Source organism: Anolis carolinensis, chromosome 4 (genome assembly GCF_035594765.1).
Source record: "Anolis carolinensis isolate JA03-04 chromosome 4, rAnoCar3.1.pri, whole genome shotgun sequence".
Classification (NCBI taxonomy): domain Eukaryota; kingdom Metazoa; phylum Chordata; class Lepidosauria; order Squamata; family Dactyloidae; genus Anolis; species Anolis carolinensis.
In genome coordinates, this window is record NC_085844.1 from 175,226,428 (window position 1) to 175,240,474 (window position 14,047).

General features: G+C 40.1%; 1 protein-coding gene across 5 annotated transcripts in view; it reads right to left on the reverse strand.

Moving 5' to 3' along the window:
• Positions 1 to 549: 549 nt before the first annotated feature.
• acot11 (acyl-CoA thioesterase 11) overlaps positions 550 to 14,047 on the reverse strand; it is a 166,686-nt gene continuing 153,188 nt past the window's right edge. For all 5 annotated transcript variants that reach the window (XM_008109397.3, XM_062979602.1, XM_062979603.1 and 2 more), the window contains 6 exons: positions 10,333 to 10,399; positions 9,256 to 9,339; positions 7,168 to 7,301; positions 4,679 to 4,810; positions 4,273 to 4,399; positions 550 to 1,860 (listed from right to left, as the gene is read on the reverse strand). In XM_008109397.3, the coding sequence (XP_008107604.1) occupies positions 1,705 to 1,860; positions 4,273 to 4,399; positions 4,679 to 4,810; positions 7,168 to 7,301; positions 9,256 to 9,339; positions 10,333 to 10,399 (700 nt within the window). In that variant the 3' untranslated portion in view covers positions 550 to 1,704. The remainder of the gene's footprint in view (positions 1,861 to 4,272; positions 4,400 to 4,678; positions 4,811 to 7,167; positions 7,302 to 9,255; positions 9,340 to 10,332; positions 10,400 to 14,047) is intronic.

Consider the following 14,047-nt stretch of genomic DNA (forward strand, 5'->3'; position numbering starts at 1 on the left):
TAGATATCTTTTTCAGGAGTGAATTTCCCTTCCTAGGGGTAGATTTTTCTCACTTCCTGTTGTCCCCCCCCCCCCCCAATTCTATACAACGGGTCATTTGTAAGTCAGATGTCTGTAACTTGGGGAATGCATGTATAACTATAGTGTAGAATCAATGCAGTCTGATGCCACTTTAACTATCACGGCTCAATGCTATGGAATCCTGTGAGTTGTAGTTTTACAAGGTTTTTAGCCTTCTCTGCCAAGAGTGCTGGTTCCTCATGCAAGTACAAATCCCATGATTCCAGAACATGTAATGGCAATTAAAGTGGTGTCAACCTACATTCATTCTACAGTGTAGATACACCCTAAAACATTTCAGTTTGGATGAACATTGTACACAGCATGCTATTTATAATTGCAACAGGGAGCTTTTGTTCCTCCAGTTCTCATGAACCCCAGCAACCTATTCAGCTATAAGATATACTGAGAGCTGCAGTTAATCAACATCTGGGCACCTATGTGCTCTCTACCTCTACTCTAGAGCATGAAGAGAGAAGGAAGACATGATAACATGCGCAAACACATAGATTTAATTAAGAGATTATGATTTCTCACCTTCTCCAGAAAGCAAACAGACTCTTCCTTACACATGAAAACTCGTTGCTTCCTCTTTTACATTTGATTTTATTGCCATTTATTTCAAATGCTTCCACAACTCAGAGAACCAATACAATATATTGGAAGTCTAGACTGACAAAAATTGCACAAAATCAGGAAAGATCCAATCAACACAGCAGAGGATCAGTTACCCTGTACATGATTGTGTTATGAGCCAAAAAGAGAGGCTGGATTATCTCTACATGGGACAAATAGTTCCTCTATGACAAAACAATCTAATCTTTCTCGGACTCAAACTCACCAAAAATGAACAGACATATTCCAGTATTCAAGGAAGATTTAAAAGGACACTTTTGCAAATAATATTTAAAGTTTCTTCCTAAATGTGACACCATCAGACTACCTTGTTGCATTTGTGTAGTGAGCTCTGAAATAAGGCAGTTACTCAATGGCCAAAGTATCCTCCACTAACCCCCATGTTTGTCTGTTGATTCTTCCAACAAAGAACAATCCAAGAACTTTCCTTCTAATTTTGTGTGACTCTTAATCCTCTTGGTAAAAAGGCATGTTAAAAATAAGTTTAACACCTATTTCTCCTATATAAAAAATAATTATTAAATACTTTTAAGCCAATGCAAAAATGATTCTCTACTCTAGTAATTAGTGTACTGGACAAGATTAAAAAGTGACGCATGACCAGAAAAGTGTACATTTTCAAGTTTTCATTTACATCAGATTTTCCTGTCAATCAAATAAATACAAGACTTCAACAGAAGCCAATACAGGGGTGATGAAGTATTTCAAAGATCCAGGAAGAATCTTCATATGTTCCTCTCTATATAAAAAATACCCACACCATGAACAGGAAAGCTTTGATCATTACATTGTCCTAGATAAAAATGCTCATTCCAATCACAAGTGGATAAAAATAGCTTTTGTGCTTAAGCTTGTGTCGCACAACGTATGCACTTAAACATGTCTGTATCTTTCTTCCCCACATTGATGGCAAATCAACTTCAGTATTTATAGCAGTGCTAATCTAATGAGATCCTAATGTCTGTCATTACACAAAACATTATGGGGAAAAACAACAACTTTGTACAACTAAAGATCCTGAAGTCCAATGCAGCTATTGTCTTTGTTCTTCAGGAGAAACTGTTCACAGGCTTGAAAAGTAGAAAGGAAGCTTGAAGAGAGGCCAGCAATATTGGTTGTAATGTAGTTCAACACACCTGAAGTAGCCTGGTGGTAATAAGACACCTAGAAAGAAAAGGATAGGTATCACTTAATTAAAATTGTCTACATGGTTTGCTGAGATAGTGATATATTTTCTTTCCTGTGGTGGAATGGACACAAATTTCGTTTCAGGCATAATATTATTAAAAGATTGTGGATATAAAATCACCTTCAGGCTATGTATATATGGTGCATATGAAGCACAAATGAATGTTGTATTTAGGCAGGGGTCCCATCTCCCAAGATTATACATATTCAACTATTCCAAAATCCAAATTATGAAACACTTCTGGTCCCAAGCATTTCAGATAAGAGTTACCTTTTTATTGTGTCAGAAGCAACTTGAGAGCATGCTGCAAGTTGCTTCTGGTGCGAGAGAATTGGCTGTCTACAGAGATGTTGCCCAGGGAACGCCAGAAAATGTTCCCATCCTGCTGGGAGGCTTCTCTCATGTCCCCGCAAGCTAGAGCTGACAGACAGGAGCTCACCCCATCTCACAGATTTGAATGGGCAACCTTCAGGTCAGCAATCCAATCTCAGGTCAGCAGTTCAGCCGGCACAAGGGTTTAACCCATTGCGCCACCGCAGCTCTACTATAAGGGTTACTCAGCCTGCAGTTAGTCTTGAAATCCTAGTTTGAACAAGCATTCATTTGTTCATAAGCAAAATGAAGATTATAAGTGCCATCCTTTTTGTTTATTAAAGGGCGACAAATCCATGAGTTCATTTATTTTTACCATCTTTTTTGAAAGCACCCAAACATCTCAAGCCAGCTGTGCATATTATAAGCATCTCAAAACTATAAATGGCACTAATTACTTTTAAAAAGTAACTTTCCAAACTTAATCAGTGGTATCACACATGCATTTAGCAAGTAATTTTCACATCTGCAGTAACTGTGAGAGTCGCTGCCAGAATGGCAAAGACTGCTGCTGCTGCCACTTATTGCTGTATTGAGACACTTTTCTCCACATGAAAAGCTTCCTGCCATGGAGAAGGGAGTGTCAGGAAAATCCTGGTGGAATCTGAACCTTGTTATTTCATTACTGTGACCTGTAAGGGGTTGTGAAGAGCACAGATTCCAACAACAAATAACAAAAAGGGATCCACTGCATTGTCAAAGTAAATATGGTGTACAGAATGACACTCCTAAAGCAGTTTACAGCACAAAGAGGAGGCAATTACTTTCTTAGATGCTTTTAAACAGAAGCTGGATGGCCATCTGTAAGGGTACTTTGTGCTTTTCCTGCATGGCAGGGGGTTGGACTAGATGGCCCATGTGCTCTCTTCCAATTTTATGATTTTATGAAATCTCCTTATAAGGGCAGAGTGAGGCAACTCAGAACATGGGGCTGAATTCAACCTTCTGGATTTCCTCATGACATCCTTATTTGGTGGTTTCCTGACTTTTATATGACTTCCTCCCATTTCATTCCAGAAGGCTTAGTTACTGGCAATACAAGTTTTAAGATAAAATCGAGCAACTTTGATTTCCCCGTCCCCCTACACAAACACACTGAAACATGGCACTAAAGGAGTTAAATTTGGCCCACAAAGTGAGAAGGGTGCCACAGCTTTGCTATAAAGCATATCTTGGAGAGTTGAACTGAATATTGGCTTCTAAAAGCAGGTTTATGGGCTGAGACGGCTGAAATATAGAAGGCACTGGCACAGTGGGTTAAACTCTTGTGCCGGCAGGACTGATGACTTGAAGGTTGGGTTGTTGAATTGAAGGTTGCCGGTTCAAATCCAACCTGGGGAGAGCTCTGATGAGTTCCCTCTCTCAGCTCCAGTTCCATGCGGGGACATGAGAGAAGCCTCCCACAAGGTTGGTAAAAACATCAAAACATCCGGGCATCTCCTGGGCAACGTCCTTGTAGACGGCCAATTCTCTCACACCAGAAACAAATTGCAGTTTCTCAAGTCGCTCCTGACATGGAAAAAAAAAACGAAAAAAAAAACAACCGCTGGCGTTATGGAAAAGGCTGCAACCTGGCTTTATGCTGTGACAAATGTCATTGGGACAAGAAGTGTAGAATTATAGTTGGAAGAGACCATAAGAGCCATCCAGTCCAACCCCCTGCCATGCTGGAACACACAAAGCACTCTCTACAGACAGTGTGCAATTTTCCTTTCCTTCTTTCCCTTACATACCAATTTCTCCACCATTTCCAAGAGTGGGCACATTACAGTTGCCATTATTCTCCAAACCAAGTTTGTTAGTGAGCATCCATAATTTTGCCCCTGTATTGATATCACAATAAATGGAAGTTAAGGTATGCTTGAAGAAAAGAAAAGTGACTCATATTTGGGGAAGTGGAAATGCATGAGCCAGTGGTGCATTTTCAGTGTTCTAAACCATGGTTTCAAAATATGTCCAAACTGAACCATTGTTATTCATTGCTCTGCTAACCTCTTAGAAAGATAAATGCTTACTTTGCTGAGTTCATCTGTTTCCTGCCAAATACAGACACCAGAACAAAGAGTTTCTCCTCGAGTGTACTCTGGCTTTGCCGGATGTGTTGGCAGTGTGACGGATCTGAATGCTACAACATATGGATCACTGGAAAAGAAAGAAACCTGTTTAGGGCAAATAAAGCAAACTATCCTATCTTAATCCACCATACTCACCACAACCAATAACACATCCTTGTTTGACTTCCAAAATATGATAAAAATGCTATGAGCGTTTCCTTCTTGACATTTGTTTTGAGGCATTACAAAAAAAAATCTTCAGGGAAAACCTCAGAAGGTTCCCTGAGATAAACATGGCTTGTATGGATATGGGTGGACCATATTCAGTGGAAAAACTGATACACTAAAAATTAGAACGGGGACATACCCTTTGCTGCATGGCTTCCTTCGTGATGCTAGGATGACAAAGTCTTGAGGCTTGTTTTCTTCACTCATAGTTTGACTAATTACATGGTAGATCATGTCATCTTTGTCTACTTGCTGGACAAGTTCAGCGCTCCTGCAAAAGGGTTGGTTTTTTTTTTAGTAAGACAAAAATGAGAAATAGGAAAGGGTGGGATGATGAAGATGTTCAGAGACTTGACAAAAGTAGGCATGTAATTGGACCCAAGCCATCATATCCAGCCCTTTGAATTTCTGCCCAGAAACATACTGGCAGCAGTGGAGCTGTTTCAGCAGGGGAACTACAGTATGTGTACCCTATAAACTGCCCCAATTCATAACCCAGCTGCAACATTTTGGACCCACTGAACTTTCCAAAGGCAGTCCTGTGTAGAGTACATTATAATGATCCAAACAATATGTGATCAAGAGATATGTGACTATAAACTCTGACTTCCCTGGCCAAAGGTAAAGGAGAACTGCCTCCTTTTGAAGGGGGGGGGGGGGCAGGGAGAGGTCTCCTGTGATCTTTAAAGCCCTACATGGATTGGGTCCAGACTGTCTAAAATACCATATCTTTCTGTATAGGCCTGTGGCCTGCCAGGAAGGAAGGCCTTTCTCTTCCCCCCACTGCCATCACAGGCACATTTGGCAAGGAGACAAACGAAAGCCTTATTGGTTGCTGCGCTGAAGCTAGGAAGCTCTAAAGGTTGGGTTGGTCCCTTTCCTGCTGTCTTTGTATCAGAGCAGGAAAATTCTTTTTATTTAAGGGAGCATTTGATTCGTAATGTGTTGCAGCCTTTTGAGCCTTTTAATAGGGGATGTTGTTCCCATTATATTTTATATATGCTTTTAAAATTGCTTTTAACTTGCTTTTTTAACTTGTGCTTTTTAAATAGAATTTTAGTTTAATTGTGTTTTAACTTTTATACTATTTTATTATTTATTATATCAGAAGTGAATCGAGGGAACAGATGTAATGTATTTAGAAACACAAACAAAGTCAAAAACTTGGCATTATACTAAATGTCATTTGACCAGTAGCTGGGCACTTGGAGTGCCTTTGATGTTGCTATAAGAAGGTCGTCCATTGTGCATGTGGCAGGGCTCAGACTGCATTGCAATATGTGGTCCTGTAGTTTGCTCTTCACACTCACATGTCGTGGACTCCACTTTGTGGCCCCATTTGGCTCTGCATCTCTTAGTGCCAGAACATAGTCTATTCAGTGCCTTCCAAGTTGCCCACTCTTCTGTGTGCCCAGGGAGAAATATCTCATTCGGTATCAATCATGGCTTGAGGTTCCGGGTTTTAGTCTGCCACTTTTGGACTCGCTTGCTGAGGTGTTCCTGCTAGTATCTCCATAGATCTTAGCAAACTATTTCTTGATTTAAGGTGTTGGTGTGCTGGCTGATCTCTGAAAAGGGGATGGGCCTTGGTCCTTTAACTGTTGTCTGCTACTTCCCGACGGATTTCAGGTGGTGCACTACCGGCTAAAACCGTACAATTTCTCCAGTGGTATGGGGCATAGACATCCTGTGACAATGCGGCATGAGCCACATCCACGATTTTAACGTGGTAAGATGTGTTCCATGCTGGGCATGTATATTGAGCAGCAGAGTAGCAAAGTGCAAGGGCAGGTGTCAAGTTGTGATCCCCAGGTTGTGCCAGTCAGCTTTCGTACGATGTTATTTCTAGCACCCACTTTTTGCTTGATAGTAAAGCAGTGCTTCTTGTAAGTCAGAGCAGGGTACAGGGTAACTCCCAAGTATTTTGGTGTACTGTAATGCTCCAATGGGATTCCTTCCCAGGTAATCCTCAGAGCTCGAGGTTCTTATCTGTTCTTAAGGTGAAAAGCACACGTCTGTGTTTTAGATGGATTAGGAATCAACTTGTTTTCCCTGTAATAGACAGTAAGAGCACCTAAAGCTTCAGAGAGCTTCTGTTCAACCATTTCAAAGCTCTCTGCTTGGGCGGTGATGACATAAATGAAACTCTGTAACTTCTGGCAGTGGCTGATCATTTGTGTAAATATTAAACATTGATAGAGCAAGCATGCTTCCTTGAGGGAGCGACTTGCAGCACCTTTGTACTAAGAATTTTTAAATGTAATCTTTTTAAAATAAATAAATAAATAAAGTCTATGCCACCTTGTATCCCATGCTGTGAGAAAGGTAGAATATAAAATACATACATACATACATACATACATACAGTAAGGAAATAGAACAGTCTTAGGGCCTGTATATGGCCCATGGGTTGCCAGTTGCCTGCTCCTTTTCACATCTGTGTTATGATATGTTCTCTGCAGGAGCACAGAAAAGGCATCAAGTATGAAGTTGCAAACAAAATCCAGTTTGATCTGAATTTTCACTCTTGGGGCATAAACATTTTTCATGTTGTAAGACAGGCTACTAGGGATCTAGGTTTTAAGTAAACAACACTGGTAGCAATCCCTCTCTGATCCAGGCACTTACGCATAATGCTTATCCCATTCATGTCTGTGTCGCAGATCTGACAGCAAGAGGCAGGCTTCCATTGCATTGATAGAGATGGTCATCTCTATCCGAATAGAGAGGAATGTGTCCTCCTCCAGTATGTACATCTTGACCTTAGGAGTACCGTGACAGAAAGGAAGAGAGAGCTGGTTAAAACTAAGCAGAAACTTTCCACAGAAATTACCTTGATCACTGTTCCACCTAAAAGTATTCAAAGTGTAGCATACCACTGTTCATGCATGAGACAGAGGAGAAAAGGAGTGCTTTCTGGAAGTACACAAGAGGGTGTGGTGGATGGGCTCAAAAACCGGCTGCTCTAGATTTATAATAATAATAATAATAATAATAATAATAATAATAATAATAATAATAATAATAATAATAAAAACTTTATTTATATACCGCCCTATCTCCCGGATGGGACTCAGGGTGGTTTCCAATAATAAAAACAACACTAACATTACATAGCAACATAATGACACATGATTAAGCAAAGTAAAATAATACAATTATAGCAATAAATAACACTTACATGACCTGATCAAGGGGACGGGAACCATAAATCCAAATGTATCATTTTAGGCTAGAGAAATCTTGTGCAATATATTCAGGCCCAGAAATCGGCGGTATTCCAATGTAAGTACTCAAAAACCTGCCGACACCACCAGGTCTTCAGTTCCTTATGGAAATTGGATAATGTAGGGGATTGCCTGATCTCTTTTGGCAGTGCATTCCAGAGCCGGGGGGCCACTGCCGAGAAGGCTCGTTCCCTCGTCCCCACCAGCCGCACTTGAGACGGTGGGGAGAGCGCGAGAAGAGCCTCCCCGGATGATCTCAAGGTCCGCACTGGCTCATAGGAGGAGATGCGATCACGGAGATAGGTAGGGCCCGAGCCGTATAGGGCTTTATAGGTCAAAACCTGCACCTTGAATTGGGCCCGGCAGTTTATCGGCAGCCAGTGGAGCTGCTTTAATAGGGGCATTGTGTGCTCCCTATAGCCGGCTCCAGTTAGAAATCTGGTTTACCCCCAACAAGTATCCAATGTCCAGTCAACTAAGATTAAGTCAACCTTAGAAATGAATCTTTAGAAATGCAGCAGTGTTTGCAAAGTTTAGATGATTTCTAGGGGTTATACAACTGGATTTAGATAGGGATGAAATCATTCAATGATACTTTTCTGGAATCATTCAAGATTGTGCCTTTCCCTCAAGAGCAGTGGTTCTCAATCTGTGAGTCCCCAGATGTTTTGGCCTTCAACTCCCATCAGTCCTAACAGCTGGTAAACTGGTGGGGATTTCTGGGAAGGCCAAAACACCTGGGGACACACAGGTTGGCAACCAAGAGAAAGAGACCTTCTCTCTCAACACTCCAGTGCTTGGGCTCAACTGGAGTTGACTTGCTGAATCAACTGCTAAATGGTTAAGTGGATACTTCTATAAATCCCATTGATTCAATGGGCCTACTATAGCACAACTAGCAACTGGATTTATACCTTTATAGGCAGTAGTGACATCAAGCAATATCCCTGAAAATGTAAGGGCAGCAGAGATAGCCTTAAATATAAGAGATAATGGGGTTTTCATCATATTGTGGGTGATATGCAAAGAAGAAGCATAAATCTCAGCTGGTGGAGAGGAAGATGCAATTTTCTGTAATAGCACAGCATTGCAAAATTTAGGGGGAGACAGAAGATGAACCTTTGAGATGCACTATAATGTTATATAAGAGGATCTTTGGAGATGAGCACAAATGCTAATATGCACACACACATGTAGTTTACCATGTTTTATGTATGGTGTGTTTTGTTTTGTTTTGTTCAACTATGGAAACAAGCATTCCAACATCTCAAATTTGACACAATTGAGCGTTGGAAACCATGCCTGAGCAGAACTTGTAAATTTTAACCTTTCTGACCTACAACCCTCAGAATGTCCCAACAAAATGCTCTCTGCATTTGTAAATTGTAAAGTCTCCTCCTTATGCAATAATTGAAGCGGCTGAGATGGCATTGGCACTTGGATAAATTGGGCAGGCTGAATAAAGCTACTTGAAGATAGGACTAGCTACCTTTTCTCTTTCAGATGCAAGCACCCAGTTGGCTTTAGCTACTAATGTCTTCAGTGCAGTAACATTGTTGAAACTGAGATAAACCTGCATTAGAAACACAAGAAAATACAGCGTACAATGACAACTTATGATTCCCTTTTGAATTTATTTATCAGTGCATGAGCGTTTCTTATTCCTTTGTCACTCTGTCCTCTTACCTTTATCGTATTTAAATTATATGTCTGTAGGCAGGAAGGTTTATCAATACACCTAGGATATGTCAAGTACTCTAGAAATAAATGACCATCATGGGTGATGGGAGGACATGAATGTCATCTAAAATTTGGCATTGGTGTTGAATTTCATTGAATGCTTGTGGAGTCAGAGATTTTTTTAGCTTTGAGGATTTCAGCAGAACATGTAATGTTTTCATCACATTTCTCTAGATATTACAGGAAGGCAAGTGCAAGGAATTAGTGAGAACTACTTGGAGTGAGGATGAGACTTGTAAACCTCTGTAAATGTGACTGAATAGCCATTCCCATCATTCCTTGCCGTAGATCATCCTGGCTAAGGCTTATGGGAGCTACAGTTCAGCAACGTAAGGAGGGCTGCAGAATTTCCATCTCTACCCACAAGCAAAGAAAGTATGATATAACTGGCCGTCCTCTTCTGTTCCTGCTTCCAATGCTCTTTCCCCTTCTGTCAAAATCTTATTGTCTATACATTTACTAGACCCAGGGTGGACAAATTTGGTGTGAGTGGGATGGCAAATTTTCAGCCACAGAACCCACAATGGATGGCTCTTCATCAATAGTATTTCTAGTTACTTTCTATAAGAGAGTCCAGGTTCAGACCACATGGGAAAGCTTTGGTACAGGATTCTCACCCTATCGATAGGAGCATAGCCATACACCTTCTTCCAGATATTACTGCACAGGATTTGAAGTCTCATGAAATACAGCATTGGAAGAAGACATTTGAAGGTAAATTGCATTTGGGGGACCTGCCCTAAACACAAAGCACCTAAATCTACAGCCACATCAGGCAAACATTTGCAATTCATGTGGCAACAGGACAGCTCAAAATTTACTTTACCTTGTTACTTTCATCCCAAGGTACAGACAAAGGTACTTCTGTATGCTTACAGGAAATGACATATTTTCTGTAGAAAGCAAAAGAATGCATTCATCATAAAGTTGACTGTCAACAGGAGGTAATTTTTAAAAGACTTATTTTAAATATCTTTTAAAAAGAAAGCCGCCGATGTGTTCGGAACATGACTTTCCCCAGAAACTACAAGAAATAACATGTCTTATTTTTAGTACTTTAGAAATAGCCACCTGGGTAGATTTGAACCAAATATCAGCAATAAAAACACAGGAATTTTATCAGTTCAGCAGTGATGGCACATCAGACAGGGCAATAGTACAATGAGCACCACAATTTAAATGTGATTTGGGAAGTCTACACAGGTTTTGGTTCCACAGTCAATGCATTAATAATAAGGGTCACCATTTTCACAAGAAACATATTGGTTTAAGATTGTGAATTAAGTCACTTGTGATAAGCTGGTTATATAAGATAGAAACTTCAATTTCTCTTTTTATGTGCAGAATTAAATGTTGTCTGAGTTTGAATCGCTTCTCAGCCATAGAAACTTAATGGATAACTTTGGGCACATCCCAAGGGTGGCAATGGCAAGTCTCTTCAGAATAAATCCTTTTACTGACAAAACCCTATGATAGGGTTGCCGTAATTCAGAGTCTGTTTGAAGGCACATAACAATAACAAAGAGCCATTAGCAAAAAGAAGTCGAATGAAGCCTATTTGGAGGTAAAATTTCACACAACCAACTTGGAAGGAAAAAGTGGAAATTCACATGCCCAATCGAAAGAGAAAGTGATTAAAACAATAACAGCCTGTTTTTATAAGACAGGACGACGTGTTGTATGATTAGAGGGTAAACATCCTGAAACAAATTAGCAAACTGGGAAAGAGGACAGAAGATCTTCCTTTTTGGTCTTTAATAATTGTTTTCACAAAATTCCCAAGGGTAAAGAAGCAAAGAGCCTAAAATGAACTAAGTTACATTTTAAGAAAGCTAGAGATCGAAGTGCCATTGAATTGAAAATAACTAGGAATCCATAGATCCCAGTTTGAAGCAGCAGTGGGCTAGCTTAAAACCTAGGATACCAGGGCGCATAACCCCTTTTACTCTAACATGGGGGGCACAACATGTTCATATCAAGTGTCACGGTATGGCTCTTATTTTTCAAAGAAGTAGACTTCTTTGCCAGCTAACATGTCATCAGCATGCACCTGTTTGTTCCTTCTAGTTTTTTTGCCAGTCTGCATGTGCCATGAATAAGACTAGCAGACATCAGTTCAATTTGACTCTTGATCTTCAGTCCATTCCATTGCCTCCTATGGATCAAGAAGACTGCTTCTCAGAAACTGCTAATGTAACTTTATGCATTCGTCCCCCACATAGGTCAATTTAATGTCCTGAAATAAAAACAAAGGAATGACCTAGTATCTGGTTCAGCCGGGTAACATGAATGGTTGTTCTGGAACCAGTACTAGTCTTAGATCCAAGAGGCACAAACTTACACTGAGAACCAAAAGCTCCCTTGGCCTTTGTTCAACTGTCCTCACTCCTTAACAATCTCATTCTCATGACCTAAGATAAGGAAAGCCACAGAGATTTCAATGATAGCCACTATCTAAAATCTTCAAGATGACAGGGCAAGAAGGGTCCAAAGTACTAAATAATAAAGGTCTCACCCAAGTCACAAAACTAGAATTATTTGAAATTGAGAATCTGGATGGCAAAATGATCAGGCAGGACAATGTTCACAAATAAGCTGAACAAGAAGATTCAGAGATAACACATCCACCCACATATCACTTCTCCAGGAACAGAACGTCCCCATATTCCTCTCCATAACAGAAGGTGCTCATGTATTAATACAGGCCTGAACATCATAGAGTCCCAAAGTCATAAATGGTGCATCCAGGCAGATATTAATGCTAAGTTACATGTATTATTTAGATTGCAAGTCAGCAAACATAGCTCTATTCTATTTCTGTACTGTGGTTTATGGGGTAAAATGCAGTACTTCTATTTTATTTTTGAAGCACTTGAGAAATGAATATGAACAGGTTTCGTGCATCTGCATCCTACAAAACCAGTCCTAACACAAAACAAACTTGAAGAATAACTTTAAGGCAAACATTTAACATCCTCTTTTAAATCACCCTGAGCACCTAAATCCAATACAACAGTCAATTCTAAGACATAATAAGGTAGTATTCACTTTCCCACTTTCCCTTTAAAATCTTTTGTTTAAAGTTATTGTGATGTTATACTAGAGTGCATTAGTGAAATAGCACTTTTGCACTACAACTCTAAGTTTGTGTAAAGATTCAGAGAAGAAAAATTGTCTGTTGAATCTACAGATCACTTCAGTGAAATGCTTCCTGATTTTTAAAAACTTTTAGATGAGTCCTAGACGAATGAAACCAGTGGACACACAGGTGATAACAACAGCAAAACTGAATAAGTTTTATTGCAAGAATTCTTTAGACCAATATGGAAAAGCCTTGTGGTGGCAGAAAACACAATGGCTGTGGGATTCTGGAAGTCCAAAATGTAACTTTTCCAAGTTTTGTCTTCAAATCCCAGATGTCTGGTCTCACTCTCCTTCCCATTACAGAAGTCCCAACACCATTAGGATAAATTAAACTGTCTTGCAGCTCAGTTTACTGCTCCATCTGCTACACTCTCCAGACAGAAGGATATAGCTGTGGTTTACAAGCAGGTACATGACAACAACAGAGAGAAACTGCAAAGCAACATAGATGTCAAAGTAGTGGGGGAATTCTCCTAAAAAGAAGATGCTATGAACTCCTAAGCCAGAGCACTCTTTTTACCATGTTTGTGATACTCTATCCCACCGTGTTTCGTTGCTCTTATTTCCTCCTCAAGCCTGCCCTCTCTCCCTGCTCTCAAGAGAGTGCATTGATCTGGCATTAATGCCCCGAGAACCGTGGCCTTAAGGATAATGCATGTGGTCTCTGTCTGTGTTCTATAATAAATTATGAATTAGAGACAACCGAACAACAAGGCTATAAATACGCTATGAGGTTTTAGTGACATAACAGGAGGCAAACTGGAGGGGGCTCTGATGTCACCGCAAGGCAGAAATGGAAGGAAAATGTAGCATGGTGCTGAAAAGATTTGCTTGAAAAAGAAGACTTGCTGCAGAACAAAGAAACAGACCAAAGAACAAAGAAACAGAGGGGCATGCAGCAGGAAAGGAGAGAACTTTATTTCATTTTTACTGAATGCTTGCCTCTTGCTTTTCAGTTCTTCCATAAAAATGTTTTCTTCCCTTGAGTTTTATCTTTTTCATAAGTCTTGCTATTAAAAACTAAAACTTGGAAAAGTTACCTTTTTGGACTCTAGCTCCCAGAAGCACCATAATTGGGCAAACTGACGTACGAAATCTGGCAGTTGTAGAATATAATTTAGCTGAACTAAATGAAACACTAATGATTTGACAAGGCATGGGCAAACTTCGGCCCTCCAGGTCGGCTGTTAGGAATTATGGGAGTTAAAGTCCAAAACACCTGGAGGGCCATAGCTTGCTCATGCCTGGATTAGACAGTATCTCTCTCTCTCTCTCTCTCTCTCTCTCTCTCTCTCTCTCTCTCTCTCTCTCTCTCTCTCTCTTTTTTGCTGTGATGGTCTTTGCTGTATTCTGCCTCCTTCCAGCAATCTTGACACATTTTGTGATATTATTTTGTG